Source organism: Miscanthus floridulus, chromosome 1 (genome assembly GCF_019320115.1).
Source record: "Miscanthus floridulus cultivar M001 chromosome 1, ASM1932011v1, whole genome shotgun sequence".
Taxonomy (NCBI): domain Eukaryota; kingdom Viridiplantae; phylum Streptophyta; class Magnoliopsida; order Poales; family Poaceae; genus Miscanthus; species Miscanthus floridulus.
Window position 1 is genome coordinate 24,469,557 of NC_089580.1, and position 26,660 is coordinate 24,496,216.

The window sequence follows — 26,660 nt, forward strand, 5'->3', positions numbered from 1 at the left end:
ATCCAACGCTAGTTAGGCCCCGTTTAGTTCCCAAAAATTTTTGCATAGTACCCGTCACATCAAATCTTGCGACACATGTATGGAGTACTAAATGTAGACGAAAAAAAAACTAATTGCACAGTTAGATGAGAAATCGTGAGACGAAACTTTTGAACCTAATTAGTCCATAATTAGACACTAATGAGCGGCCCTCCGCAAAAAATAGACCTGGTTTAGATGCCATTTAAAATCCAAGTTTTTTTTCTCTCTCTCCGTCACATCAATTTTTAGCCGTTTGCATGGAGTATTAAATATAGGTAAAAAAATAACTAATTACATAGTTTAGTTGAAAATCACGAGATGAATCTTTTGAGCCTAGTTGGTCCACGATTGGACAATATTTGTAAAATAAGACGAAAATGGTACTATTATTTGGTTCACTTTTTTTTACAAAGTGAACGAGGCCGCTCATTCACGTGGAACGCCCATTTGCCGCATGCCGTGGCCTTGTTTAAATTGATGTTAGAAATCAGTAGTCGGTATTGTAGCACTTTCGTTTGTATTTGACAATTATTGTCTAATCATGGCCTAACTAGATTCAAAAGATTTGTCTCGTAATTTACAATCAAACTGTGTAATTAGTTATTTTTTTATCTATATTTAATACTCCATGCATGTATCCAAAGATTTGATGTGATAGAGAAAGAGTGAAAAAACTTACAATCTAAACAAGTCCCATGTATCCACGCATTAATCCATGGTGCAACTGTAAATACAGTTTCCATAGATTTTTTTTCGTTGCGGTGGTCCCGTTTCCATGGTTTCTGCCCTGGCCCACTGCCCAGCCACCCACACAATATTCCAAGGGCAGTTACGAGTCAGGCGGCGGCATTTCGAAATTTTCGTCGCAGGCAGGAGTAACCGCGCGCGCAAGCCCCCCCTCCGGCCCGCGCCGTCCTCACGAAGCCACGAGCAGCAGGCGACCTGAGCTTTTCGACTTTTTACAAATGCCACCCCACTTCTTTCTCAAACCGCACACTCAACCACAGTCTCTGACCGAACAGTCCAAAACTCCGAACTCCTACGTCTCGCTGAAAGTATCTGCGTAGTTTGAGGTGCTGGATAGAGTTCTCCGCCGATAAGTCCGTCGGCCGCACCCACCCAACCCCACGCACAAGCGCAAAAAAAATCTCTGTGCCTTGCGTGAGGAGCCGGAGTCGGAGTCGGAGTCGGAGGGAGCCGAAAACTCAGGTAAGGGCTTCCGCCGCGCTCTGACCCCCGCCTCCGTCTTATCCGAACCCACTCGGCCCGATTCGCGCGATTTGCCGTTTGATTTCCCGAATCGGCGGCGAGATCCGCCCGATTCGCCCCTCGATCTGCGCTGATTCGGCCCGCGCGCCGTCGGATTCGGTTTCTTCTGCCTCAGGGTCTCGAGTTTCCTCGGAGCGGAGCGGAGGAGGCGATGGCTGGGAAGGGAGGAAAAGGGTTGCTCGCCGCGAAGACCACGGCGGCCAAGACCGCCGAGAAGGATAAGGGGAAGAAGGCCCCCGTCTCACGCTCCTCCCGCGCCGGCCTCCAGGTGACTTGCGCCCTCTCCCCCCTTCCTTGCGCGTGCTGTGCTTTGCGCGCCCCGCGTTCTAGGGCTCGCTCGTTTGGATTTGAACAGCCGCGGGCTCGCGGGCTCGCGCGCGGGCGTAGCTGCTGCGTATGAGATTCGTGTATTCTACGCGTATGAGATTTGTGTATTCTATGGGGATCATGCGCGTTAGGTTTGACCATTTCAGGTTTCGTGCGTTCTATGAATGATATCGACCGGCGTTAGATTCGCGTGCGAGTTGGATGAGCTGCGGCTTTGAAAAGGTTGCGCGCGCTAGTTGTGTCAGTTTTTTGAAAATTTAGGGCTTCTATTGTTCTGCCAAGCTTGTAGATCTAAAGCAGAGCTTGGTCTGTCTTGCTGTGTTATGTGGGCTACCGTGCACATGGCTGTGTCTGTTCTCTTGAGATGACTGTCTGTTCTTTTGAGCAATTGTAGGTTCTGGTAGGTTATGATTTCAGCCTATGTTAGGGTTTTAAAATTTGTGGTGATTCTGAGGCGGTGAGCTATTGACATGCGTTTGGGCAGTGTAGATTTCGTGATGATTGATTGATTATGTGGTCAGAGCTCCTGATGAGGAAATGGTACTTCAGCAATCCTTTCCCTTGCTTGGAAATGGGCATTTGGTGGGTGACAAGATGTAAAGGGAAATCTCGTGGAACTGATCCATCAATAGTGCTAAACTACCCTGTGCAATCTGTTGTAGTACTTTGTTTTGGTTAGGTCTTGTGTTGATGCATCATTTTCACTCGCGGTGGAACATATTTGTCGCTACATGTTGCTGCTCTTATCTCTTGTTTAGCCTTGATGCTTATTATTTGTAGTCACTAGATTCTTTGAGTTTATGGTCTACTGTCACAGCTTTGATATTGGTGTGGTTTTTCATTAAGTGGTGCAAATGCACAAGCTCTGTTTTTGTTGTTATTCTGTGGCTATGCAGAGTTTAGCTTTGATATGTGATTGCTAATTTTCACTGTTGTGCTTTTCAGTTCCCTGTTGGACGTATCCACCGTCAGCTGAAGCAGAGGACTCAAGCCAATGGCCGTGTTGGTGCCACTGCAGCCGTGTACTCTGCTGCCATCCTGGAGTACTTGACTGCTGAGGTTCTGGAGCTGGCTGGGAATGCTAGCAAGGATCTGAAGGTGAAGCGTATCACCCCTCGCCATCTGCAGCTGGCCATTCGTGGAGATGAGGAGCTCGACACCCTCATCAAGGGCACCATCGCAGGTGGAGGTGTCATCCCGCACATTCACAAGTCCCTGATCAACAAGTCCTCCAAGGAGTGAAGACTAGGGAATGTGCATCTTTAGTTTAAACTGGACTTTTGTGTGCTCCTCTGTGAGTCCCTGTCGTTGTGTAGGTTTTAGTTGAGCTGTCAGGTTGGAGTGATCCTTCTGTGTAACGCTTGCCTGGTACTGCTTCAGTTATTTGGACATTGTGTTTGTGTTGAGTTAACTTCAGGGGTGCAAACCTGGATGCTTATTTAGTTATGTGACTATCTGGTATTTCGGTTTATGTTGTGGTTTGTTTTCGTGTTTTGCAATTTCTATTTTTTTTTCTGGTTGCAATTATCCTTTGAATATGTTGTGGGTGGGGTACTGTGGGGGGCTCAGATTTGTCATTTGTGCTGTGGTTGGTTGTTTGGATGCCTGCTCAGGACCAGAGCAGTCGTCTGCTATTCTTCCACCTGCCTGCTATGTGGTAATGGTTCCATTTTTTTTTTGGCTGCCTTGTTTGCTCTGTGAATGGATGGTATTTAGAACCGGGGTTCTTTGTTTCCATTTTGAATATTTATGTCTGTTCTCTGCCGGCCGCAGTGCAGTCCTATATTGCTATATCCGTGGTGGATCAGTGGATGGTTGGATGCTTGCATTGCCGCTTCAGCATAAGCAAATGAAGCGGTCACCTTCTCATCATCACCTATGTAGTTGAGCAGTTTCTCGAAGAATTCCTTGAAAAAGTCGGTATTCTTTCTTCCTGCACTACAAAACTCCACAGACCACAAGTACGTACGAATCTAGATGTCTGGAATTGGAAATAAATCACTTTATTGACGATTATTTTTCTTACTCCAGGGTGGTCTGGTGTTAGAGCTGCTGGATGTGGAGCAATCAAGGAGCTATGTGACACCATTGCTCTGTTTGCTTGGCTGATAAGTCATGGCGGAAAGTACTGTTGGCTGATTTGTTGTGAGAGAAAAATATTGTTCATTGGCTGAAAAAGTACGACTTATAAGCCCTTACGTCTTTAGAAATCAAATTCCAACACAAACAAACAGGTTCGTCCCGAGAAACTTACTCTGTACTAGCATCCCGGGACAACATCTCCAATCTCCACCGCCTCTCGCTGCTCTCTTGCTGCAATTCACCTGCTCTTTACAACGCCACAATTCCAGCAAGGCCTTGCGTGGCACAAGTGGTAGCGCCTTTTCCCTCAAGCTGCACTACGTGTTAGTCTGCCTGGACAGTGGCCGCCGCTGGCTCGCTGTGCTGAGTCGGAGGGGCGGGCAAAGCGCCGGAAATGATTAGGAAAACCACGAGGGCCGCCGTTTTTTCCACAAACCCCACCGTCCAGCCCAGCGCAGGTCATCTTTATTTACTCGTACATCGGTTTCCAATCACAGGATGCTTCCACCCTGCTTCCCTTCCCTACTCCCCGCCCCTCCTTCCCTCCCTATATCTCTGTGCTTGCTCCTCGCACCAGAATACATATCTCTTCACCTACCTTTTCTCTCTCGGTCTCTTCTGGCAACTGGCATTGGTCTAGTGACCAGTGGTGTGGGCGTGGCTAGTATAGCTTTGCTGTCAGGGATTGGCAGTTGCATGGACGGGCTGACGGACGAGCAGAGGCTCGCGTTCCAGGAGGCCTTCTCGCTCTTTGACAAGAACGGCGACGGTATATCATTACCTCTCCTCTGGTCTCCTCTCACCATGGCTTAGCTTGCTTTTGATTTGATTTGGTGCTTGTTCTTGAGCTTGTTTCTTTGTTTTCTCTTGCTCGGTTAGACTTGTAGTTGCTGGGTTTTGGAAGCAATGCTACTCTTCTGCATGCGGGTAGCCTTATACAGCATGTCCAATCCAGTGCTCTTCACAGTTCGTGATTGATAAGATATTAACCATGTTGGGCAGAATTTTTATTGCATCCCTGTACTTGAGGCCTGGCCTTTTTTTTATAGAAAAAAGCAGAAAATTTGTCAATAGAGAGCAAGGGGCTCTAACCTGAATCATCAGCTGGTTAGGAGTTTTTTTTTAAATGTACTGTTCTCGTGTAACTTTAAAAAAAATGCGATCTACCAGGGGAGACTCCCCTGGGGTGTCGCACTAAGCAGATGCCGCGCTTCGAACCCGGACCGGCCAGGTGTTTCAACGACCCCTGGAGTTCAACGCTCTAACCGGTTACACGGGCTGTTGTCGTGTAACTTTGTGTGCTGTCAACTGTCAAGCAATAGTGTTCAAGAAAGCAATAGATGGACCCCTTTTATTTTGCGGCGAGATGCTTCCTTGAAAGTTCTTTTAGCTATGTAGTAGTGGTGACTGAAATGTGCTGTATTACTACTAACTCTTTTAACTTACTTTAGTCAAAGAACCTTTTTTGGTTGTGAAAAAAAAAGGTTTACTATTGGCTCAGTTTTGCTTTCCAGAAGGGTCTTAAATCTTTCCTGTGAGTAATCCGCCTGATTCCTTTAGGGAAAGTTGAAGTAATCCTCGTCACGTCTTTGGAAACTATATTTTGTGATGTTTGTGGTTGAAGTGTTGATATTATGGGTCATTTGCTTTATGATCCGCACATAGCTAAGTAGCCAATCATACTCTAGCTTTAATTTGAACATCTCTATCCTAGTCAAAAGTTCTGACCAAGCTTTCCACTTGTCGTCTTGCATTAGACTCCTGATCCTACGTTTGGATTTGCTGAGACCTGTGTGCGTGCAATCACAAAGATTTTCTTTTGTATGAGTAGTTGACAAGTGGAATGTAACTTTGCCATGTGTAGGATGCATCACCATGGAAGAGCTGGCTGCAGTGACTCGCTCCCTTGGTCTCGATCCGAGCGATCAGGAGCTCAATGACATGATGAGCGAGGTTGATACGGATGGCAATGGGATTATAGATTTCCAGGAGTTCTTAAGCCTCATTGCCCGGAAGATGAAGGTGAATTTCTCATTATCCTATTACGAATACTTCAAAATTATCTCAAACTGAAAGTTGACAACACCTGCTTGCAGGATGGCGATGGCGATGAAGAGCTCAAGGAAGCCTTTGAGGTCCTGGACAAAGACCAGAATGGCTTTATCTCCCCAGTTGAGGTAATCTCTTTGTGCCTCTGCAAGTTCAGACCATGCTGTCTTCATTCATTCTTACATGTTTGTGTTGGTGTGTGAAGCTGAGGACAGTGATGACCAATCTTGGGGAGAAGATGACCGAGGAGGAGGTTGAGCAGATGATCAGGGAAGCAGACACCGATGGTGACGGGCAGGTGAACTATGATGAGTTTGTTCTTATGATGAAGAATGCTGAGCGGAAAATATCTGGGTGAAGGGCGCAATGTGAAACTAGTAGTCCTCTTGATCGGATTCTTCTATCAGAAGTCTACTACTGTAAATTGTAATTGTATGCTCAGTATTATGATTGTGTTATTCGAAGTGTTGTATACCTCTGTTTGTAACGAGGCTAGCTCGCCGTGTGTAACGTTGTGCTCTGTTTCAGACTAGACTGTTAACTATGTGACATTAATTTTAGATTTCTAGAATTGCCACAGATATCTAGGGAAGTTCATGTGTATCTATGTGGTCTTGAAGTTATGTTAAGAATCTATGTGGTCTTTTCCAGTCATTTCCACGTCCAGCCATTTTATTTCTTCTGAATCATGAATATTCCCTCTTTGTTTCTGCCATCTAAGGCCCTGTTTGATACCCCTCTGATTATAATAATCAAATTATGTAATCAAAATTTTTGATCCAAATAGGATTGTTATACGATTAGATTATTATAATCAAACTCTTAATTACCATAATCCCATAATCAAAACTCTTATATTGGATTATGGATGCTAAAAGTCCAACTTGTACCCCAACCGATTGTCCAACTTCCCAAACTATAAAGAATAATATAGGAATTTCTCACTTTAACCAGCCATAATCAATCACCATAATCTAATATTATAACTAGAAACCACGCGCAGTGTTGCCGCGCGCTTGCCTGTATTGGGCCATCCTGCCATACGTGAGTTTATATGGAATGTGATGCTGGGCTCACTTTGGAGAATAAAAACAAAATAGCAACTATATAAATATGAAATATTAACTACCAAACAACTCATATCATAAGCTCAGGCAGTACTAGGTCATAGACTTGGCTACCAGCAAGACATTGCAGGTGCAAAGACAAGCATTGTCTAGGTGAGCTTTAGTGTCCTTCATACTCTCCGATTCATCATCATCCTTGTTTGACCTGTGATGACGATGGAACGATAGCCTGAAATACAAAATGGCATGGGCAAAAATAATCATTCACATATGGTCACACCAAGAAGTAATCTTTTTAGATGCAGTCTACAGTTAAAGAAAATACAAGTTAGCATCAACTGACAGGGAAAGCAAACTCCAGGAGGTAAGCTAGAAGTTAATGCTGTTACCTAGGTTCTACTTCTACACTTGCTAAACCAATTCACTTTGATAAACCAATCAGCTGTAGATCACAATAGGTTTAGCATTAGGTAGGAGTAGAAGTAAGAAGTAAAAAACTACACAAGTATCAGTATTAAGTATTGTGGAATTGCTGAATGAAAAAGCTTCAGGATCATGAAAACTCTTCTTGGATGTATCCAGAGTCGGATAGAACTGCATGGACAACAAAGAAAAAAAAAGAACCAAGACGATGGACTTGACTAATCTGTTCATTAGAGAAAATAAGTACGGGTTTCTTATGCACACTTCTATTGCACCTAATCTGGGCATATTTGAGTTCTAATACACTCTAATGATGACTTCATACACTGCTATGTTCTAAAATCAAATGGGACTTCCCTCGGGCAGTCAACCAGATAGATTGTGTGTGTGTTCACAATACACTTGTATGTTTCAGCAGCTGTCATTGCGTCTCCACGCACTACCAGTACATTCGCTGTTTTAAATTGCATCAATTTAGGTGGATAGCCTGGTTGCACAGGTGCATATTTTATTGTGCATTTGCTCTTACCTGGATGAGCAGGGCGGCTGCTTCAATCTTGTTTCTCTGAAAATATGGAAAGGAATTCGACATCTTTCATTCTGTGTTTTCTAGGTTGAAGCACCAATTTGTGATGGAACGCATCAAGGGGCTGCAGCGGGGTATCTCTGAAGCGTGGAATAGATTATCGACACCGTCCAATCAGCACACAGATGTGTATGCCAAGAAGAATGAGGGCAAATGAACTTACATGATAGACATCACATTTTGGCTAATTGAAAGCAAAAGCAAAGTTTATACAGTTTACTGGATGGAACCATTAGCATCACAGCTCATCAAATCAAGCAAGGGGCCGAGGACGAGCCGTAGCTCGTTTGGCTTGCTCGATGTGGTACGATTCCTGGCATCAACCCAGGAGCCTCACCTCGGAGATTTATTCTCCGTTAATAATTTCATTTGCCTTTCGTGTAGATGTGCCACAATGGTCAAATGACATGCCCACCATGTTCGAAGTTTGGTGATTTTCGAGTATCTCTCAGTTACGTTCGTTGTCTAGGTATAGTTGTATGTTTGTTTGTATACAGTGTGTGTGTGAGGTGTGCGTGTGTGTGGTGGTGTGTGTCTGTATCCAAACAGATACTACAGCTGTACTTAGATGAGAGGCCTCAAAAAAAAAATCAAGCAAGAGGCCATTAGAGCTCGTGAAATTGTATGTTTGTAAGACATGGGAATTTCGTCGAACACATGGTCACTGGTCGGCAAGCCTAGTACGGGAGGATGAAGACCAAATTGCAATCACTTTGCTACGACGACTAACTCACCTAAGCTGAACGGCGTGAGCCTGGATCTGTATCTGCAACACTCCATTGCTTGTTTTAATATCAGGGAAGAAGTTTATCTGGGTAGTTGGTTTACTGGATGGAACCATTAGCATCGCAGGTCATGAAATCAAGAGGCTATTGGAGCCCGTGAAATTGTATTTGTAAGACCTGCAAGCTGATAGAGGATTGGGAAGACCGGAAGAGACGTTTAGGAAGAAATAAGCCTGAACGAGGATGGTAACCTGTTCTAGAAGCTCGTGGACATACCTAGCCCAATCTGACGTACGGCGTCCGATCTATATCCAATGGCCGAGAAATTACTGTTGACGTGGCCCAATGGATAGCAGGAGTTTGGCCCTCATTTCGTCTTTTAGAGATGATTCTATGCATAATCCAGATTATAATAATCCAACTGTGATTCAAACAAGCTCTTGCAAATAGCGAATTCCTAAAAAGTTGCGGATTCCAAAAGATCCAAATCATGAGGACATGAGGTTAACCCAATAACTTATGCTTGATAAAAGTATAAAAAAATTGATGGTTAAAGAGAACTAGTGATAAAACAATTCATCATTTCGAGCCTGAACGGCAGAAGACAGCTTTATAATTATATCACCGCAATGTATATGTACAATCTGGCAGAGGATACATAGTCTGTCCTTATTTTAACACCAAACATTTGATGTGCTCCAGTGCATGTGCAATACTGCCAGCAGATAGGGCACACCAGTTACAAAGCACACATTAACGTCCGAAGTCCGAACCAAGCCCAGTGTTTTTAAGTCTTACAGCCAGTATACAATCATATAACATCGGTTCTATGTCGCAAAGAACCGCTTGCACTGATATAGTAGGATTCCTTATCTGAAGCACTTTCCAGATTTTAGGCTGCAACTGGTTCACGCAGCTTGCTGCTGCCCTCAGATGGCACCAAGTTGTCATAGTATTCAACAAGTACTTTCCAGCCACCTGGGCACATAAAACCATCTGGGGGATTCTCGCGGTTCTTGGCAAGAGTGCGCATCTGAATAAGGCATGATTTGTTAGGGTTTGGCTACAAAGGATTGGTGATGAAATTTACAAGTTCTAGCAATTGTGACAACTTACCTTTGTGCCAGAGATGAAGAGGAAATCATCTTTCCTTGATGGATCAAAGAAATCCATTTTCTGTTGCTTTGTGTCATATGCAGCCACCTGATCCAAAATAAGAGCCAAGAAACATGTCAATAAAACAGAAAAACAATAAATGTTTCTATTTTCTTGTTAAATAAATGACGTACATGGCATCGAGATTGACATGTGTAAAGATGTGAAGAAAAATGTTAAGTACAATATGTTATTCTTTACTTATTGCATATGCATGGAAGGAAGAAATCTGGTCAGGAAGGATGACATACCTTGAAAGGAAGGATGTTGAGCCTCTCAAGGCCAGGAGCCATGCTCAAAACCTTCTTTCCGTGATCCGCATCATAGAGGTCCCTTTTCTCCGTGGGGTGGCTCATACCAGCAGGATCCCTTCCAACAATATAGAAATTTGCACCAGCATTAATACGAGCCTTAGCATGCCACTGCACCTCAGTTGGCCCAGCATAATGCATTGGAGAGGGGAAGATCGCAACGACAGTTGACTCTGGGTTGAGGACACCTTCCTCAAGAACCTAGTAGAAATCAACAGTGTTAGAACAGTACAAGATTCAGAACTTGAACAGAGTATAGTTGACCCATCAAACCACCTGTTTCATTACAGGAAAAGACATCACTCAATTTGTACTGGAGTTTTAAGTAATTGTTGTACTACAATCTAAGTGATGTTCTGGAATTTAGATAAACTTTGGGTACACTTTTTGGGAAGATTAGGCATATTTCTCGGTGCCAACAGCAATTCCCATCAAAACATAATATCTCAAATTCTTGGACATAATTGCTGCTATTGACAACAAAATTGTTCAATGCTGACATAGCAGTTTCCATCAAAATAAGATGTTTAGTTCAAGGACACAGCTGCTACTACAGAGTAAACAGGAACCCAATTATTGAGAATTTGAGATTAAAGTAAAGAGTAGAATTATCACAGCTGAATACCTTCTCATGTTGCTTCATTCTCCAACTAAGAGGCACGTCATCTGCTTTTGTGAATCCTCCCAGTGGATGGAGCAGAAGAACAGGGTTTTTATAACCCATCTCAAGGAGGCGTTTGCGTGTGTCGGTCATAAGCAGAGCATGCCCATTGTGTACAGGATTGCGAAGCTGAAAGGCAAATACCGCATCAGCATTGCGCCTGGCAAACTCTTCACGCAGCTGTGCTGGAGACAGGCGATACTGATCTAGACCATCATTGTACTTGATTGGTTCTATAACCTCCAAGTCCCCACCAATCAACCAGTCACCAGCATTGGTAATTGCCTCCTCGACATAAGGTAATCCAGGTGCAGTTGTCCCCCATGTCCTTGCTATTCTTTCTTCCTTATTATGCTTATAGATCTCGATGCTGCAAAAGAGAGGAAAGAGTGTTAGGTTTGCTAAGATCGTGGTGTTGTTACTTTCCCTTCCTCTTAATGAAAGACGTGCTCAGCAGTAGCGGATCCAGCCAAAATTCCACTGATGTCATAAGTACTACGTCATGGCTTAAGTTCACGTATGAGCATCAATTTGCAATGAAAATCTCAGGAAATCATCTGACAGCAATGAACAGGGCTGGCTCCGCCCCTGGTGCTCAGGCACATTCATGAAGAAGAGAAAAGTGTTACAGCAGGGAGTGAAAAAAAAATCTGACACTCACTTGTGTCATATCAACAGGTTATGCAATACATTTAAGAATAAAAATAACATCATTATTTTCATTAGCAATCAAATAAGTATCTACAACAAAGCATGTGTTTTCCTTGTGACTTGAGACTACAGAGGCACAGAGATGTACATGGTTGACGTTATTACGTCACCGTACACATTTGATAACTACACGTGTAAAACCGACATTCTAACTCCCTCTTTTCCTTTCCAATGATTGGACACATTTAGTAGTTTGTAAACAATGATGAAATAAAATTATTAGCGTGACATGTGAGGATATTATCACACGACACTTTTAAATGAATATACCTATAATACTGGGACGCGGCGAAAATGTGAAACACAATATTATTATTAGCGTGACATGTAAGGATATTATCACGTGACACTTTTAAATGAATATACCTATAATACTGGGACACGGCGAAAATGGGAAACGCAGTATCTACTAGTGGAAGTGATCTAAGATGTAGAATAATACAGCGAGTACGAGGTCCGAGGTCGAGGGTATGTCTATTGGCCTACACCAACTGCGCCTTGGCTGATAACGACCGTATACAAATATCTTGATATAGTATGACGCTACTTCTCACTGTAATAGTAGAACTGACAAAAGAGGAAACCGCATCATATAAAAAATATGTTGACGTCAAGATGATTCTAATTGATAGAAATTTCACCTTAGAACCGTAAGCTCTACATTACGAAGTATGTATCATTCAGTAAATGGCTGGTAACAGAATCAGTGCTAACATAGTAACATTATGGAAGGCACCTACACATTGTGGAGGGTCAAGCTCTGCACCCGATGAAAGAGGGAAGACATATACGTTTTGAATCCATGTCTGTTTGTAGCTAAAGAGGTTATTCATGAACCTAATTAACCAGAAGCACAGGCTCACAATTCCAAACCCAGCTGGCAACTAGCAGCAATTATGTCTTTTGTGCAATCATAAGATCCTACATGTTCTATTCGATCATCTTCAGTTACCAATGCATATATATAGAGGAACAGCGACAGGACAAAGAAACAAACAACAAAGGGGAAATCTGTTTCTTACTCGCTGAGGACGGCGATGGGGCGGTCGCGTTCGTCGACGAGCGCGACGCGCGTGGCGCCGTCGGCCTGGATGGCCCTTCGCTGTGCGTCCCCGACGGAGAGCACGATGGGGACGGACATGTTGACCATCCTGCCATCCTGGCCGCGAATGGCATTAAAATGAAGTGTTTGGAGGAACTCATCCTCGCGCATGAACCCTTGCAGCGGGCTCGCCCACCCTTCGCTGAGGACGTGGACCCATTCCTTGTCGACGCGGCTCAGGCGCAGGCGGTGCGGCAGCTCCGCCGCCTCCCTCCGCAGCGCCGCGCGCCGCCCGCCCTCCTCGCGCGCCACCAGGTCCACCAGCCGCCCGCCGTCGGGCTCGATCAGGCTGGCGCGGCACCGCACCCCGCGGCGCGCCACCGCGGCGGCCTCGGCGGTCCCCGCCCTCACGCCCACCCGCACGCCCACCTTGGCGCTACCCGCCGCCGCCACGGGCACCCGCGCCGGCGCCACGGCGCGGTCGCGGCCCGGCTGCGCAGCGAGCTGCGAGAACCCCGCGAGGAAAGCGGCCTGCGTCGCCATGGAAAGGTGGGAGGGCTGCTGCTGCTCGATTCGGCTCGGCCGGTGGCGCGCCTCGTCCACCTCTGCCTCTTCCACCTCACGCCGTGGTCTCCTCTTTATATCGCGGTTGCGTTTTGTTTGGTTTTGTAAATTGGCGGCCACCACCGGACCTTCGCAGTGGCTGCGTGGGTGATTTGATTAGGAAAAGGCAAAGAGGGGAGGCGGGTGTGCGTGAACCTGGATGGGATTGCGGGGCGGGAGGCCATGGGCGCGGTGAACGTAGCCTGCCGAGCGGGGATCGTGGGGCAGGGTGGTCAATGGGGGTCCATGAGGATGGATCATTGCCTGTTCGCTTGGCTTTTGGTGTTTTGTTTAGGATGGTGAGCAGGTTGGATTTGGACTGCTGTTAGCGTGTGTGATGACACCTTTCCAATGTGTCTCCGGCAGTGAGGGATTCTCTGCGCAGGATAGGTTTGTGGCACCTTGGTTATCATAGCTTATCGTTCATGAATGGAGAAAAAGATCAAAAAAGACCTGGGTGAAGTTTTCCCTGTGCAAATGTTAGCAAGGAGTTGGATGACAGCTTTGGTTATTTTTCAAACCAGTCTCTTTATTTCTTTTTGAATTTGACATACCTTGTTTGTATGTATTTCTCTCCTTACAACAAAATACTAGTATCTCTGAACGAAAAGTTCAGCTTTTCTTTTTTATACTTCGACTCTTATATTTGTTAAAATCAGCTTCAACCTTTACTCTAAAGCATCACAAATGTACCTATAGGGTTCGAAGGTGCAAACAATTCAGGTTCCATTCCATTCTGTTGTCTCGTGGTTGGTTAATCGCAACACATACATAGTCTCACCTCAATTCAAACAGCCGACGTCGCTGTCCACGTATGCCTCCACTGTCTATGTGAACAACCACGTCGTCTGTTGGACGTCGTCTGGATTGTTTTGGGTTTAGATGGACCCAATTAAGTAGATTAGGGAGTCAAAAGTGTGATATGTAGTTTGGGAACTCATACGAAAACCGTCCAATATTTTAAGGATCGACAGTACAATTTACTCTTTTTATTATGACAAGAATGTCATTGAATTTTTTTTTGGCTACAGGTCAAAAGTCCCTTGTTTATGAATGTGTGCTTCCTGAAGATTACAGATTTGTGAAAAAAAAACAATCAGCAGGAGTAGATGGACGGATGATTCAGGTTCATCTATAGTTGAAACATATGCCGTCCCTAATGATTTGACTAAGCAGGGCCTGCCTAGTGCCTACCCCTACAATGGTGTGATTTTTTGTTTTGTTATAAATTTTTCATCCAATAAAATATGGCATGCCATCATCTCCCTTTTTCCCCCTCTCATTCCGAAAGTGGATATAAAAATGAATGTTCCACGGATGAGTCATGAGTCATGACTCATGAGTGGTTCATATAGGAATGCTTCCAAATCGCTATGCAGAAGACTGTCCTCTGTTTTTTCTAAAATCCAGTAGAAAGCACGAAGAAAGGCTTGGAGGGGTAGTTGCATGGGGACACTGGTAGCAGTACAGAGGAGAAAGGAGAAAATTGCATATTTCACAGTTTCGCCATTTATATCGTCGACTTCACAAAAATAGGTATCTAAATATGAGACAATTGATTTTCTTGCCATTTAGTGTATTTTCTCTCTTTTCTAGTATTCTTCCATGTATTTATCACCTGCAAGGACGTATCTACCCATCTGTGAAATTGCCGTGTCCCTGGCCGCTCTATACGTCCGCTCAGTCTTTCTCCGCCCTAGCCCCGATCGATACGAAGCGCGCCCCCCTTCCCGACCTTCCTCGACTGAGACGCGGCGGCCAAGGAAGGCCCTGACGACCTCGACAGCCGCCCGCTCGCCCTGGCCGCGGGCGTTGTCGCTGTGGCCGCGCCCAGCGACGTCCTAGCCGCGTCCGCCCCAGGCGTGCCCATGTCGGCCGACCCCGGCCTGGCCGCGTCGGCCCCGGGCCTAGCCGCACCCACCAGTCTGCGGCGGCAGCGAGCCAGGCAGACTATGTATAGGGATTAAAAGGGCATAAATGTCTTTTTAGGAGGCAAATACATGTATAGAGATTAAAAATAGAGGAAATACGCAGAATGATAAGAAAATCAAGTGTCAAATGTTTGGATGCCTATTTTTACGAAGTCGACGTTTGAAGTCCCAAAACTGCAAAACGCGACGATTGAAGTTCTAAATATGCAATTTTCTTAGAAGAAACATAGGCCATAATGTTTTTCAAAGACGTTGATTTTACATCCAATGGTTGAAAAACTATAATATCTAGAAAGTGCTTATCATTTCATTATCAGATTATTTTTCAATTCCTCTTAATTCCTAGGAACCAAACATGGCCTAATAGATATGGGGCATATAAATCGTCGATAGATATTGAGCAATTCTCCTGTTTTATTTATTTACAGAATACTGAGCATTTGCAGAAGAAGGCATGGTGAGAGGGTAGCTGCGTCTGGACTCACGAGGTACGCGTGGAAATATATCTCTCCATCATTCAACGATCTTCAAACGTTTTTTCTTTGAAAAAGCAAATCTTCAAATGTTCCTGTTTGGGGAAAAGTTCATCTTTCAGCCTGTTCGACAGCCTGTATCCGGCTTACAAGCCTTGGATTATCAGCCAGCTAACAGTATTTTCTTCTCATACCAAACCAGCCCGTACTACTTTTAACTATGGCTTATAAGACAATCCAGCCGAAACGAACGGGCTGTTTATGATTTGAATTAAGCAACAGCAGTACATGATGCATTGAAAATGCAATTCAGCTCTCGCTGCGTCACTGGGCCTACCTCAGCACAGCCCGGCGGCTGGTTGAACCGGCCTAGTTGTCTGGTTCGTCTCGTCGTGCTCCAGTACTCCACACGTCGAATATTTTACAATTTAATCTTTTTTAAAAAGTTTCTCACAAATAGATCTCTGACGGAAAAAATTCAGAAAATGGACCCTTAACTCGGCGCCATTGATGTTGACGCCAAGCTAACACGTCTCGGCGCCAGCGTCCCCGGCGCCGAGGTCCTGGGCTCGGTGGATGGCATGGCAGGGAGCTCGGCGCCAGTCACTCTGGCGTCGAGCTCGGCGCCAGAGTGACTGGCGCCGAGCTCCCTGCCATTTCACCCCGGCCCAACCTTCCTGCCCGAGCGTTCTTCCTCTTCTTTCTCCTCCCTCTCGGGTTTTTTCTATCCCCACTCCACGAATCGACATATTGGACCTTGAAAACATTGATTTGATCCGTAGATCTTCGAGAGCAAGGTATCATCTCTCTCTTCCTAGTTTTTTTCGCATCGATTCGGTATATATTAGTCGGATTTTTGAACGTAATAATCGTCATCACTTAGGGTTTCATTCTATTCCTCAATATATGTATTATACACTGTAGGATGATGCCAAGGCGTGAAAAAAAACTAGCAAACTTAGGCGCATATAGTTATGTTATTGGTTCATTGTTGTCCATCAAATAGGAAACCCTAGGTTTAGGGTTTAATGTTAACTGCTTTCGGTTCTTAGAACAAAATTGGTTGTATTGTAGTTATGGTTCTCATTGACATTTATTTGTGATGTTTTGGTTTATGTTTGTTAAATTACATCCATTTTGTTACATGCAAGAAATGTTTCGGGAGGAGTTTTGGCGAAAATGGGGTCATCCTCGAGAATTATACTCCGACGCGTCTAGCAAAGATGCCCCCGTCCCTCCTGACCTCCCTGTTCCTAACTGTGACTGTGGTTTCCCAGCCCATGTTTTTCAATCAAAACATCTGGACACAACGGCGCGTTGCTTCTACACATGCAGTCATTTTAATGTAAGAAATTGTTTCCACTATCCTATTTTTTACTTGTGTAAGTATGCTACTAATATTTTGTTGGAATCTCGTTGTGTAGGACCATGAGAGGTGTTTTTTTCTTTCAGTGGATCAACGGTGCAGACAAGTTTGATCCTAGGTATCTCCTTTTCGATGATTGGTTTAGAGGGAGACATCCACGTGAGCACTTCAAGCGGTGGGTTCCACCCCCTAACCCTCCACCAATGACGGCTAAGGAGAAGCACCTAGCCGCAGTTAGACGACTCGATGAACCTCCTCTGTGCGATTGCGGAGATCGAGCTGTGATAAACCCTGAGAATACGTTGGAGTTTGTGTGTCCAAACAAGCATGAAGTAAGTGCAAAGTGTATGTGTTCAAATCTTGAGCTATATGTGTTCATGTACTAATGTCTCATTATTTAGGTGTTTTCAATGGCGAAGTGTCGTTTCAAGGAATGGTTGTATGGTCCTAAGAACCAATGGCCGGAAGAACCGCGGAGGGTTAAGAAAAAGAAGAAAGAAAGGGTAATCTACAAAGCACCTCCTATCATGTGCGAATGTGGTGTTAAATCCAACTATAGCCTAGTCCCTTTGGAGCTTGAAATAGGCCATTATTGCGGCCATATGATTGAGTATGATGAGGTTCGTTATTTTTGTGGTAAACATGAAATCGTATTTTATTTCTTTTGCTAAGACATATATGATATAATATTTCTTTTGAACAGAGCACTAGGAAATGCAGGTGGGAATGTTATGATGGTCAAGCTAAGTTCTTGATGAACTGAAGAAGAGGCAACTAATTGCATGAAAGAGGGGATATGGACCTGACTACGTCAACCTATTCGTTATACATCACAAAGAAAAGATGCGTGAGTTTGCTAGACAGCGCGGTATTTGTAACCCAATCGATGTTGGGCTTAACAAATGGGGATTGGAGAGACGAATGACGTTAGAGGAGGAGAGGGCAAGGAATGAGGCAAGGGAGGAGACAAGAGTACAGATGCAGGTCTTGAACGAGCATGTTGCTACATTATGTGCCAGTGAGTGCTTGAAAGCCTTTTTTTGTTGCCTGATTTTAAATGTAATATAATCGCGTTGCTAACTGATTGCATTTTATACATGAAGGGATTGGTTGCAGCGAGGAACATGCCGTAGAGGTGGCTCGTGCAAGGTATGAGGAGAAGAAGTTAGATGAGCATAGATCGTGAGCTAGTCGCACCGTTCAATCACCAATTGTGTTGTCTGATGAGGGAGACGAGGATGAGGACGACACTGGCAGACTGAGTGAGTTCATTGCTCTAGTAGAGGCGGGCATGTAGGCGCAGGAGGCTGAGGATGACACTGGCAGACTGAGCGAGCTCATCGCTCTAGCAGAGACATGCATGCAGGCGAAGGAGGCTAAGGATGATACTGGCAGACTGAGCGAGCTCATCGTTCTAGCAGAGGCGGGCTTATAGGCGGAGGAGGATGACGATGCGTTCTTCACTCAGGCCGCAGCGGCCGTAGATGAAGCGGAGGCCGCTTACTATAGGCGACAGGCAGGTCAAAGCAACACAGATGAGCCTAGCCACAGTAACAGGGTTGTGGTAGAGGACTGGTACTCGGATGATGAGTTGCTTACTTAGTACGTTTCAGATTGAGGATTTGGAAGTGCATTTGCCCCTATATCTACTGTCGGCAGGTACTTCTAGTATTAATATGTTGTGTAATGTGGCATAGTATTGAACTTTTCATTATGTGATTGTTTTCATTATTTATGGTCTTAATATTTCGCTTAATAATACGGACGTATTGAAATGTGAACACTTGCTGCAAAAAAAACCTAACGACGTACGTCATTATATAAATCAACACACGAAACACATGAAATGGCATGTGACTACATGTACCGAACCTAGGTACAGAGTTTCCTTCGACTAAACCTAACATGCCTTAGGTAATTAAACCAAACAACAAACACATAAATGTGGTATGTGAAAAAGATAAAGTCATCCTAGTAGTGTGGCCACATAGCAAATTGTGTTGCACCTTCTCTATAGTAGCCTCTCGTTGTTGTTGTTGGTGGTGGCGAGGGTGACGGGGGAGGCCCCTTATTGTTGTGGTTAGGGCAGGTGCAATATGGATCATTGTAGAGTGCCTCCTATAAATCGGCACCATTGTTGTTGTCGTCCTGTCCATCATCCTTGTAACCGCTACTAACTTCCCTTTCTAGATCGAAGATACGGTCCTGTAGGTAGTAGATGTACTCCGCATGCGGATAAATAGGTCGAGGATCAACCCACCTACTGAACCCACAGTTTTCTTCGGCCAAGGAAGACTACAATAAGTATGTCGTGTAAGTTATATACAAGAGAAACATATTGAAGAAACAAATAGTAATAGCAATTAGCTATGCTCGCGGGCATTTGAAGAAACGACGACCTCCATCTATTCCCTTGATGAACATCTACACTAGGCAGTCCTCACCATGCATGTATTTTGGTCACTCTTCTTTCCTTTCATCGTATCCTCTCAGTGGTGCCTCTTTGGTGAAATCACTTTTACTCTCAACTGGGAACCTCTCATAAAGAGCTTCCTCAAAGAAATCAGGACCAAGAGGACCCTCCCACCCCCAGGTAGTTCCCTTCCCCTTTCCTCTCCCTCTGGACGACCCTCCAGATATTGGTACTGCAACGAAAGAAAATGCTGAGGAGTGTTCTTCCTCCTTATTGTGTTTGTGAATGAGAGTGAGTGAGTGGTTATTTATAGGTTGAGAGGGGGAATGGAGGCCTCTCAGTGTGCCATGTCAGCGATCCGTGTGCCTCTTCACCTAAGCCCTTGGATCAAACAGTCATAAGATGGATGGTGGAGATAGAGTGGAGTTGTGATTCCTTGCATGCCAGCACTATGTCAGTGATGTGATAAATCGCTGTTGTCCCTGTATCTGAAAAGTCTATTTTTATTATCTAAAAAGCATAGAATCGTTCACTATTGCTTGGTAACCCTACATTCATCTACAAAGCGTATGTACGATATGTTTGGATTATACACTTTCTAATAAATTTATAGTTAATCTATGTACTACATTTGTGCCTTTTTAGCAGTGTAGTATGATTATTGTTTCATAGAAAAAATTCGCAAGAGTTTCCCTTGTTTTAGGAGCATCCACAGTTACAAATAGAGACATCATTATATATTCCAAATATTTAATCATCCAAGGAGCAAAATGCAACCACAATGAACATCACAACCAACATAATATGTCCTGCGCAATCCAAATAGTCCACAATGTCCATACAATCCCAAATAGTTACGGAAAAGTAAATACAAAATCCATAATAGTGCATACTAACAACTACCACATCCCTCACTGCCTCCTACTCTTGCCCTTACCCTTATGACCGAGAGCGCTCGTACCTAGAGTGTAAGGGTCACGCGGACGGTGTCGCCTAGTGCCTAGAGACGGTGTAGGATGAGTTGAGGGAGCGTCATGGAGCTAAGAGGGGCCAAGCTCCTCGTGCCTGTTGTCCACGACATCATCGTCGTCGTCTTCCTCGTCCTCATCCCTATCCCCTGTAGCTGCTTGACTAGAGGAACCCAAGCCTCCTCTGCCTGCGGAAGGAACGTAAACGTCTTGCGTCGTGTCTGTCCTACAACCACAACGACTAGCCGCACGGCGTAGACGATGTGACAGCCTCTGTTGTACAAAACTATGTTAACTAAAAGAATCTAACGTATTAATGATATGTTTGAAAGAATATTTTTAATCTTACGTCTAGGAAGCCAAGTATGTAGTCGTCATTGACTCTCGGCCGAACACGCTCGATCTCTTCAATTGAGCATTTGAGTGTATTGCCCTACAACAAAGTTCTCAGTAATAATACTTCTGAACATATAGCAATAGGTTTTGTTTTCTTTTGTACAAGAATCTAACGTATTATAAGGGTGATACGGCTCGAAGGTGGCACTAACTACAATAGATAACTCCTAATGTCGGTCCAAGAATGCCTAATGTATTGTTATGCAACTTAACGTACAAAAATAAGGCAATTGGCTTACCACTCTGTCCAAGATCGGTCTTGCCTCCACGTGCCTTCCTGCACGAGTCGACTGGTCGTACGTCGTGTCTTCATCGTCGGAGGACTCGATGTCGGCATAGTCAGCTTCGGTCCACTGTACCCTCAGCCTACAACGTGTCGCACGCTGGTACCAAGCTTGGTACCGCCTGAACTCACGGTTTGTGTGCGACTCGTTGTCATCCACGTTGTCGTGCATCTCCTCCCATTCCTCAATGAAGGACTGGTGGTGCCTCTCCCAGTCAAAAGTCTTCTTGTTCCTCTAACGATCCAACCTGCACGCATGTCATCGTTACTTAAATCCATGTACATGTCACCATATTAATAGAAATGAACCATCATCATGAGACATTTGAAATATCAAAACACTTACTTGTGTAAGTCAATGCCAGTCGAGAAAAGAGCCATAGGCCAAAGCTGTCTCACTCTAAATTGGCATGCAACCCTATCTGGCAGGTGGAACTCGACAGCATAGAAGCATATTAGAGGGCACCTCATCCTATAGAAGTCGTCGTCGGCCCCACAAACGTTGCTCAGCTGAAAAAGAAGTGCGTCCTCTCCACCATATGGCTCCCACTCCACCTGCAACATGTGCAAACAATATGTTAGATGGTATACTAATCCTTTTCAAACCAGCATGGGAAATAAAATTTACTTACACTAGACGCCGTTAGCGTGTCTAGCTCGTTGGTGAACTCAATGTACGCCCAGTCTAACCTTGCGTATGGAACCCTGGCCTGGTCCCAAAGGTACGCCCACATCGGCTGCCATCTTGGAGGCTGACCTTGGAACCACTCATGACGAGCCAGAACCTCAGGATGACCAACTGAAAGACGAGCCCACATCCACAGCTATAACAGGTACACACATCCACCAAGTGATGGGTTGGACAAAGACCGACGACACCCCTCGCACAGCTACCGGTATAGAAAACACAAGACTGCAGAGCCCCAGCTATAGTGACCCGCCTGGTCCCAGTCACTGAGGCAGTGGATCCACATCTAGGACGCATTGTCACCCGTGGCGTTGGGGAAGAGAATGCAGGCAAACAGGTGTAGGATCCACGCCCTACAGTAGTACCCAACTATCTCCTCATCTGCCTCCTCGAGGCACTGTGCGAACTCTTCCCATAGCTAGGAGATGGGAACTCTAGAAGTGCGAGCCACTTGCTTGCCAAGCTCACGCCCAATGAAGGCCTCCACTCGTGCTCTCTAGCCCTCTGACCTGCACTGCCCGGTGACTGGGTTGCCATGAATCCTTAGGCCTAGCATCTTCTGACAGTCCTGGAGCATGACTGTCATCTCTCCAGAAGGTAGGTGGAAGCTGTGAGTCTCCGGCTGCCACCTATATTTAAGACAAAGCAATATTAATTGTCAAAAAGTCAATCGCATGAACAAATGGCCATGAATGGAGGCAATGATTCAATTTAATACCTGTCAACCAACACAATTATGGCCGCTGAGTTGAACTTGGGCAACCCATGGTGAACCTGAAAAGAGATGACATCCAGGCCAACTCTTTGCAAGAAAGGAGTGTACCTGTCGTCGTACCGCATGTCCAAGAACCCACTGTGGGTTCTAGGACGAAGGAGCGGAAGGTCCTGCATCGAATAAAATAGTCTCCTGTTACTTCACGAACACATGTACGCTCACCAAATTTTGAACAAAACTTATAGATTATTACCTGCCCCAGTGCTATGAGACGTCCTTGGTGGGTCGCCTCATACGTCGGGTCGAGCAGGTGGAATTGCTCCATCCTACAAAAAAAAGTGAATGAATTCGAATTTCAATATACAATGAAATATGAACTTAGAAATGTATAAGTAATTGACATAAATACAAGCATAAAAAGAGACATGCATAATTAATTAAATAAAGACAACAAATATAAAATAATAAAATGAACCAATAGTCGCACATCACTAATCTGCCAATGGCAACTTCATGAATTGTGGCCAAGTCTACCACACTTGTCGTACTCATACTACTCGGGGTCGGTAACAAATGGAGTTCCTCTCCCTCACCTCATTCTTCTGGGTATCTGATCCATAACCATCCTATGCCTCGTCCTCTGCCTTGATCCACGCTTGTTCCAATGGTAAGCTAGATCCACAATGTACTTCGGCCCATCATATGGAGGCCACTCTCTAGGGTCTCGGCAAGGCACGAAGCGGGGGCTCCATGTGTGCATAAGCGTGTCGACACTGAACTCGTGAGGTATCCTCCTCTCGATATTATAGTTGCGATGCCTAGCTGCTGCCACCAAATGAGAACATAGAAAGTGGTACTGCCTTGGTTTACCACAAGCGCACTTGAAATCTTGGAGGACAACCACATGTATCCTCGACTCTCGGACCTCGTCGTCGGACGTTGTACCGCCCCTATGCTCAACCTGATAAGTTCCTATGGCGTGGTCAAAGCATGTAACCTAATGTGTGCCAGTCCTTTCTCTTGCCTTCTCTAGGTGTGCCTTTAGTTTTGGAGCCCATATCTCTCCATCACTCTGCAACTGTAATGCATAGGTGTGTCTATCGTTGAACCAGACAACAAGCTTATAGAAGGTGAATTGAACGATTGCATTCACGGGCATACCACGCATCTCCAATAGCAACTTATTGAATGACTCTGCCATGTTGCTGCACTAAAACTCGTACCTCCATCCACCGGCATCGTGAGCTCTCATCCATTTCTCTAAATCCCTCATCAAACCTGTGAGCCATTGTCTATCTTCTGTATTTGATGCGGTTCTGACCTGCTCCAACTTTTCCTTAAAGTACTTGTCCTCAAGCTGTCGAGCAGCCTCCTGGAATAGATCAAAGTTACCCTTGACACCATCCTTCCAGAGTAGATTCTTGGCAAGGTGTCGAGTACACCAACGATGGTGCAAAGCTGCATACCCCTCTATCTGCTCTTGCATGGCATTAAGTATGCCCTGATGCCTATCAGATATGACGCGAACCTCCCTACCAGGCCCAACCATGTGTATCCGGACTAGCCTCAAGAACCATTCCCAACTGTCATTGTTCTCCTTCTCAACCAAAGCAAATACCAAAGGAACCAACTTGTTGTTTGCGTCATAGGATATGGCTATAAGAAGTGTGCCGTGGTATTTGCCAATCAATAACGTACCATCAATGGAGAAGACGGGATGACACTGCCTAAAGGCCTCGACACACTAAGGGAAGCACCAGAAAGCATGGAAGAATATCTGCCTCCCATCCTTCCATGCATTTGGTTTTGGGATGTACTCATAATGCATGCCTGGATTCACCGCTTTAATTGCATTGAAAAAAACTAGCAGTTGCTCATACCCATCCTCCTAGTCCCCATATATCATCTTCCATGTTCGCTGCTTAGCCCTCCATGCTTTACCATAAGTTATCACATAACCTCCATACAATGCCTCAATGGTCCTGATAATTGTCCCCACCTTCATGTTGGGTTCTCCCTGCAAAATTCCCATCAACGCTTGGCAATAAGGGTAGATGTCAACTATCGATGCCTCAGTGTCAGCTCATGGTCAGCACAATTGTGTGGCCCGATAACTTTTGTGATCTTCTATTTTCCGGTTACCTATTGCTTTCTTGCACAAACCCTCCATGGGCAGCGTTTCTTGTCACACACAACTGTGTAATGGCGCTCCGCATATGAATGCAATACCTTGTAAGGTCTCTTTCGTATCACTGCAAAAGCCTGCAACCACCTCTTCAAAGCAGGGAGGTCATTGAACACCCTCCCATTCTCAATTACCATGTTAGGACCGGCCTCAGGAGCTTCTAGGAGCTCATCATCACATTCTTATACAAACGCCTGATCGGAATGAGCAAGATCGCTGAACTCGTGAACTCTAGGATCACGGCGGCCGGGAAAGATACGCCTCATCATCTCAACATTACTCTTCGTTAGCTCTCCAATAGGGTGATCATCATCAGAATCAAGAGCCCTAGCCATCTCATATGGCTCCGATTCATGCATAAATTCAACACTATTGGAGCCACGAAATCCATCTCCAAAGTTCACTTGCGCAGCAACAGGGGGCACATCCACATTCTCAAGAATGTCTCCTGCGAGATAAGTAGAGAAATGAGGAAAGAATGAAAGAAATAGATGTAAGGAACGGGGTAAGCTCCCAAAAACCATGCGGTTAAGACACTTACTCGGATGATTCTGTGTCAAAGGAATCTCATAAGGAGGATCTACCATGAAAACATGAGTCTAACAACCATCTCCAACTACCGCATTCGGGGCAGATTGAACATCGGGAACCGTAGGTGCAATCTCCACATACAGATAAGGTCCAGGAATGGGAGGGTCGATGTGTGCCTGCAGATCCATTGCTGGGGTAAACCCATGAGGGATGGGATCAACTAACACCCAACGCACAACCACATCCAAACATTGCAGCTGGCTCTTCATAGCCGATCTCACATAGTTCTCCCACTGTTTCGCACAACCAATTGAGATCATTCGCCTGAAGATGTTGGGAGGACAACCTAGGTGCAGTACACCATCAACTGCAATGCCATCATCTCCAAGGCAATGCAGCTCCTCCCGAGCCCTTGCAACCATCTCACTAAATGAAGGTCTATCATTGAATAGCACAGGCATGCTTTGCATGTCAACAAACTCAACATATCCATAGCGATCGCTTTCAACGGTGCCTCCATGATATATGGTCACTAAGTTGTCCATCTAGTTCAAACACGTAACGAAACACATGTCCCTTAGTCCAAATTAGACGATAGATAGTACCTAAAAAGTACTTTCTAACTACAAACTAAGTAAATAAGATAATAACTACGTATATATACAGTGTACTCACTAAATAGCTAGATCATATTTAGTTAACTAAATATGTAACTACATATCTAAGTAGCTATCTAACTATATCTATGTACCTATGTATCTATGTTTCTATCTATCTACATATATATCTCACTAGATCATATTAACTAGTAAATAACAAATGCCAACTAAGTACATACATTGCATATTCATAATTTTTACCTTTCCAACGACTGATCCGCAGACGTCGATGGAGTCGCAGCGGACGATGGGCGTGGGTCAAGCCGACGATCTGGGCCGGCGGTGGCACGGCCGGCCGCTGCAGGTGGCGGGGTCGGCGGTGGCGCGACCGACGACAACGGTGGCGCGCGGCGGGCGCGGGATGCCCGGGGCTCCACGCGGTGAGTCCAGCTCGACGGGCGCGGGAGGCACGGCAGCCGCGGCCGAGGCCGGCGGTGGAGGGCGGCAAGGCGGGGCGAGGCCAAGGCGAGGAGAGGGCGCGGCGCGGGAGCAGGAACCGGCGAGGGGACCGGGGCGCAGCGGCGACGGCGGCGAGGCGCGGGACAGCCTCGGGGCGGCTGCGATGGCGCTAGGCAGCCTCGGGGCGCGGGCGCGGTGGCGCGGGAGCGGCCGCTGGCTCGGCGCGAACGGTGGGGCAGCGGTGGTGCGGGCGCGGCGCGGCGCTGGCTAGGGCGGCCGGTGGAGGCGGCGGTGGCGGGCGCTGGCGCGGGTGCGGACGGCGGCGGCGGTGGCGGCGACGAACCTCGGCTCGGCTCTGCCCGGGCGAGAGAGGGGGAGGGAGAGGAAGAGAGGCGCGGGGCATAGGTAGGCGCTGAGCTCGGCGCCAAGATCTACGCCAGAGTGACTGGCACCGAGCTCCCTGCCATGTCATCCACCGAGCCCAGGACCTCGGCGCCAGGGACGCTGGCGCCGAGACGTGTTAGCTCGGTGCCAGCATCAATGGCGCCGAGCTAAGGGTCCATTTTCTGAATTCTTTCTGCCAGGGGCTATTTGTGAGAAACTTTCAAAAAAGGCTAAATT

General features: G+C 45.7%; 4 protein-coding genes across 5 annotated transcripts; 3 read left to right on the forward strand and 1 right to left on the reverse strand.

Annotated features, from left to right (window-relative positions):
- Window positions 1–1,078: 1,078 nt before the first annotated feature.
- LOC136476313 (probable histone H2A variant 3) lies at window positions 1,079–3,098 on the forward strand. Of its 2 annotated transcripts, XM_066474106.1 has the most exons (3): window positions 1,079–1,230; window positions 1,406–1,558; window positions 2,563–3,098. In XM_066474106.1, the coding sequence occupies exons 2-3, from the start codon at window positions 1,442–1,444 to the stop codon at window positions 2,857–2,859; spliced, it is 414 nt and encodes a 137-aa protein (XP_066330203.1). In that variant the 5' UTR covers window positions 1,079–1,230; window positions 1,406–1,441; the 3' UTR covers window positions 2,860–3,098. The 2 variants fall into 2 exon arrangements, with proteins under 2 accessions (XP_066330203.1, XP_066330196.1); XM_066474099.1 differs by having other exon boundaries at window positions 1,125–1,558.
- Window positions 3,099–3,842: 744 nt separating this feature from the next.
- LOC136460497 (calmodulin-like protein 4) lies at window positions 3,843–6,402 on the forward strand. The gene is made up of 4 exons (XM_066460190.1): window positions 3,843–4,468; window positions 5,564–5,721; window positions 5,796–5,876; window positions 5,954–6,402. Exons 1-4 carry the CDS (start codon window positions 4,198–4,200, stop codon window positions 6,104–6,106), a joined length of 663 nt encoding a protein of 220 aa, XP_066316287.1. The 5' UTR covers window positions 3,843–4,197; the 3' UTR covers window positions 6,107–6,402.
- A 2,729-nt stretch (window positions 6,403–9,131) lies between these two features.
- On the reverse strand, window positions 9,132–13,319 carry LOC136460400 (ATP-sulfurylase 3, chloroplastic-like). Its single transcript, XM_066460127.1, has 5 exons — window positions 12,410–13,319; window positions 10,641–11,046; window positions 9,956–10,216; window positions 9,666–9,752; window positions 9,132–9,582 (listed from the first exon to the last, which is right to left on the reverse strand). Exons 1-5 carry the CDS (start codon window positions 12,970–12,972, stop codon window positions 9,442–9,444), a joined length of 1,458 nt encoding a protein of 485 aa, XP_066316224.1. The 5' UTR covers window positions 12,973–13,319; the 3' UTR covers window positions 9,132–9,441.
- Window positions 13,320–25,869: 12,550 nt separating this feature from the next.
- Window positions 25,870–26,310, forward strand: LOC136453355 (uncharacterized). Its single transcript, XM_066453931.1, has one exon. It carries the CDS (start codon window positions 25,870–25,872, stop codon window positions 26,308–26,310), a length of 441 nt encoding a protein of 146 aa, XP_066310028.1.
- The last annotated feature ends 350 nt before the right edge of the window (window positions 26,311–26,660 follow it).

Excerpts from the sequence above, each read along its gene's own strand:
- LOC136460497 (XM_066460190.1), top strand. The coding sequence starts at position 4,198 with ATGCTTCCACCCTGCTTCCCTTCCCTACTCCCCGCCCCTCCTTCCCTC. Across the intron at positions 4,469-5,563 it reads CTTTGACAAGAACGGCGACG|GATGCATCACCATGGAAGAG; the intron begins GTATATCATTAC and ends TGCCATGTGTAG. Across the intron at positions 5,722-5,795 it reads TCATTGCCCGGAAGATGAAG|GATGGCGATGGCGATGAAGA; the intron begins GTGAATTTCTCA and ends ACCTGCTTGCAG.
- LOC136453355 (XM_066453931.1), top strand. The coding sequence starts at position 25,870 with ATGGAGTCGCAGCGGACGATGGGCGTGGGTCAAGCCGACGATCTGGGC.
- LOC136476313 (XM_066474106.1), top strand. The coding sequence starts at position 1,442 with ATGGCTGGGAAGGGAGGAAAAGGGTTGCTCGCCGCGAAGACCACGGCG. Across the intron at positions 1,559-2,562 it reads CCTCCCGCGCCGGCCTCCAG|TTCCCTGTTGGACGTATCCA; the intron begins GTGACTTGCGCC and ends TGTGCTTTTCAG.
- LOC136460400 (XM_066460127.1), bottom strand. The coding sequence starts at position 12,972 with ATGGCGACGCAGGCCGCTTTCCTCGCGGGGTTCTCGCAGCTCGCTGCG. Across the intron at positions 10,217-10,640 it reads GAATGAAGCAACATGAGAAG|GTTCTTGAGGAAGGTGTCCT; the intron begins GTATTCAGCTGT and ends GATTTCTACTAG. Across the intron at positions 9,753-9,955 it reads TCAACATCCTTCCTTTCAAG|GTGGCTGCATATGACACAAA; the intron begins GTATGTCATCCT and ends ATTTTGGATCAG.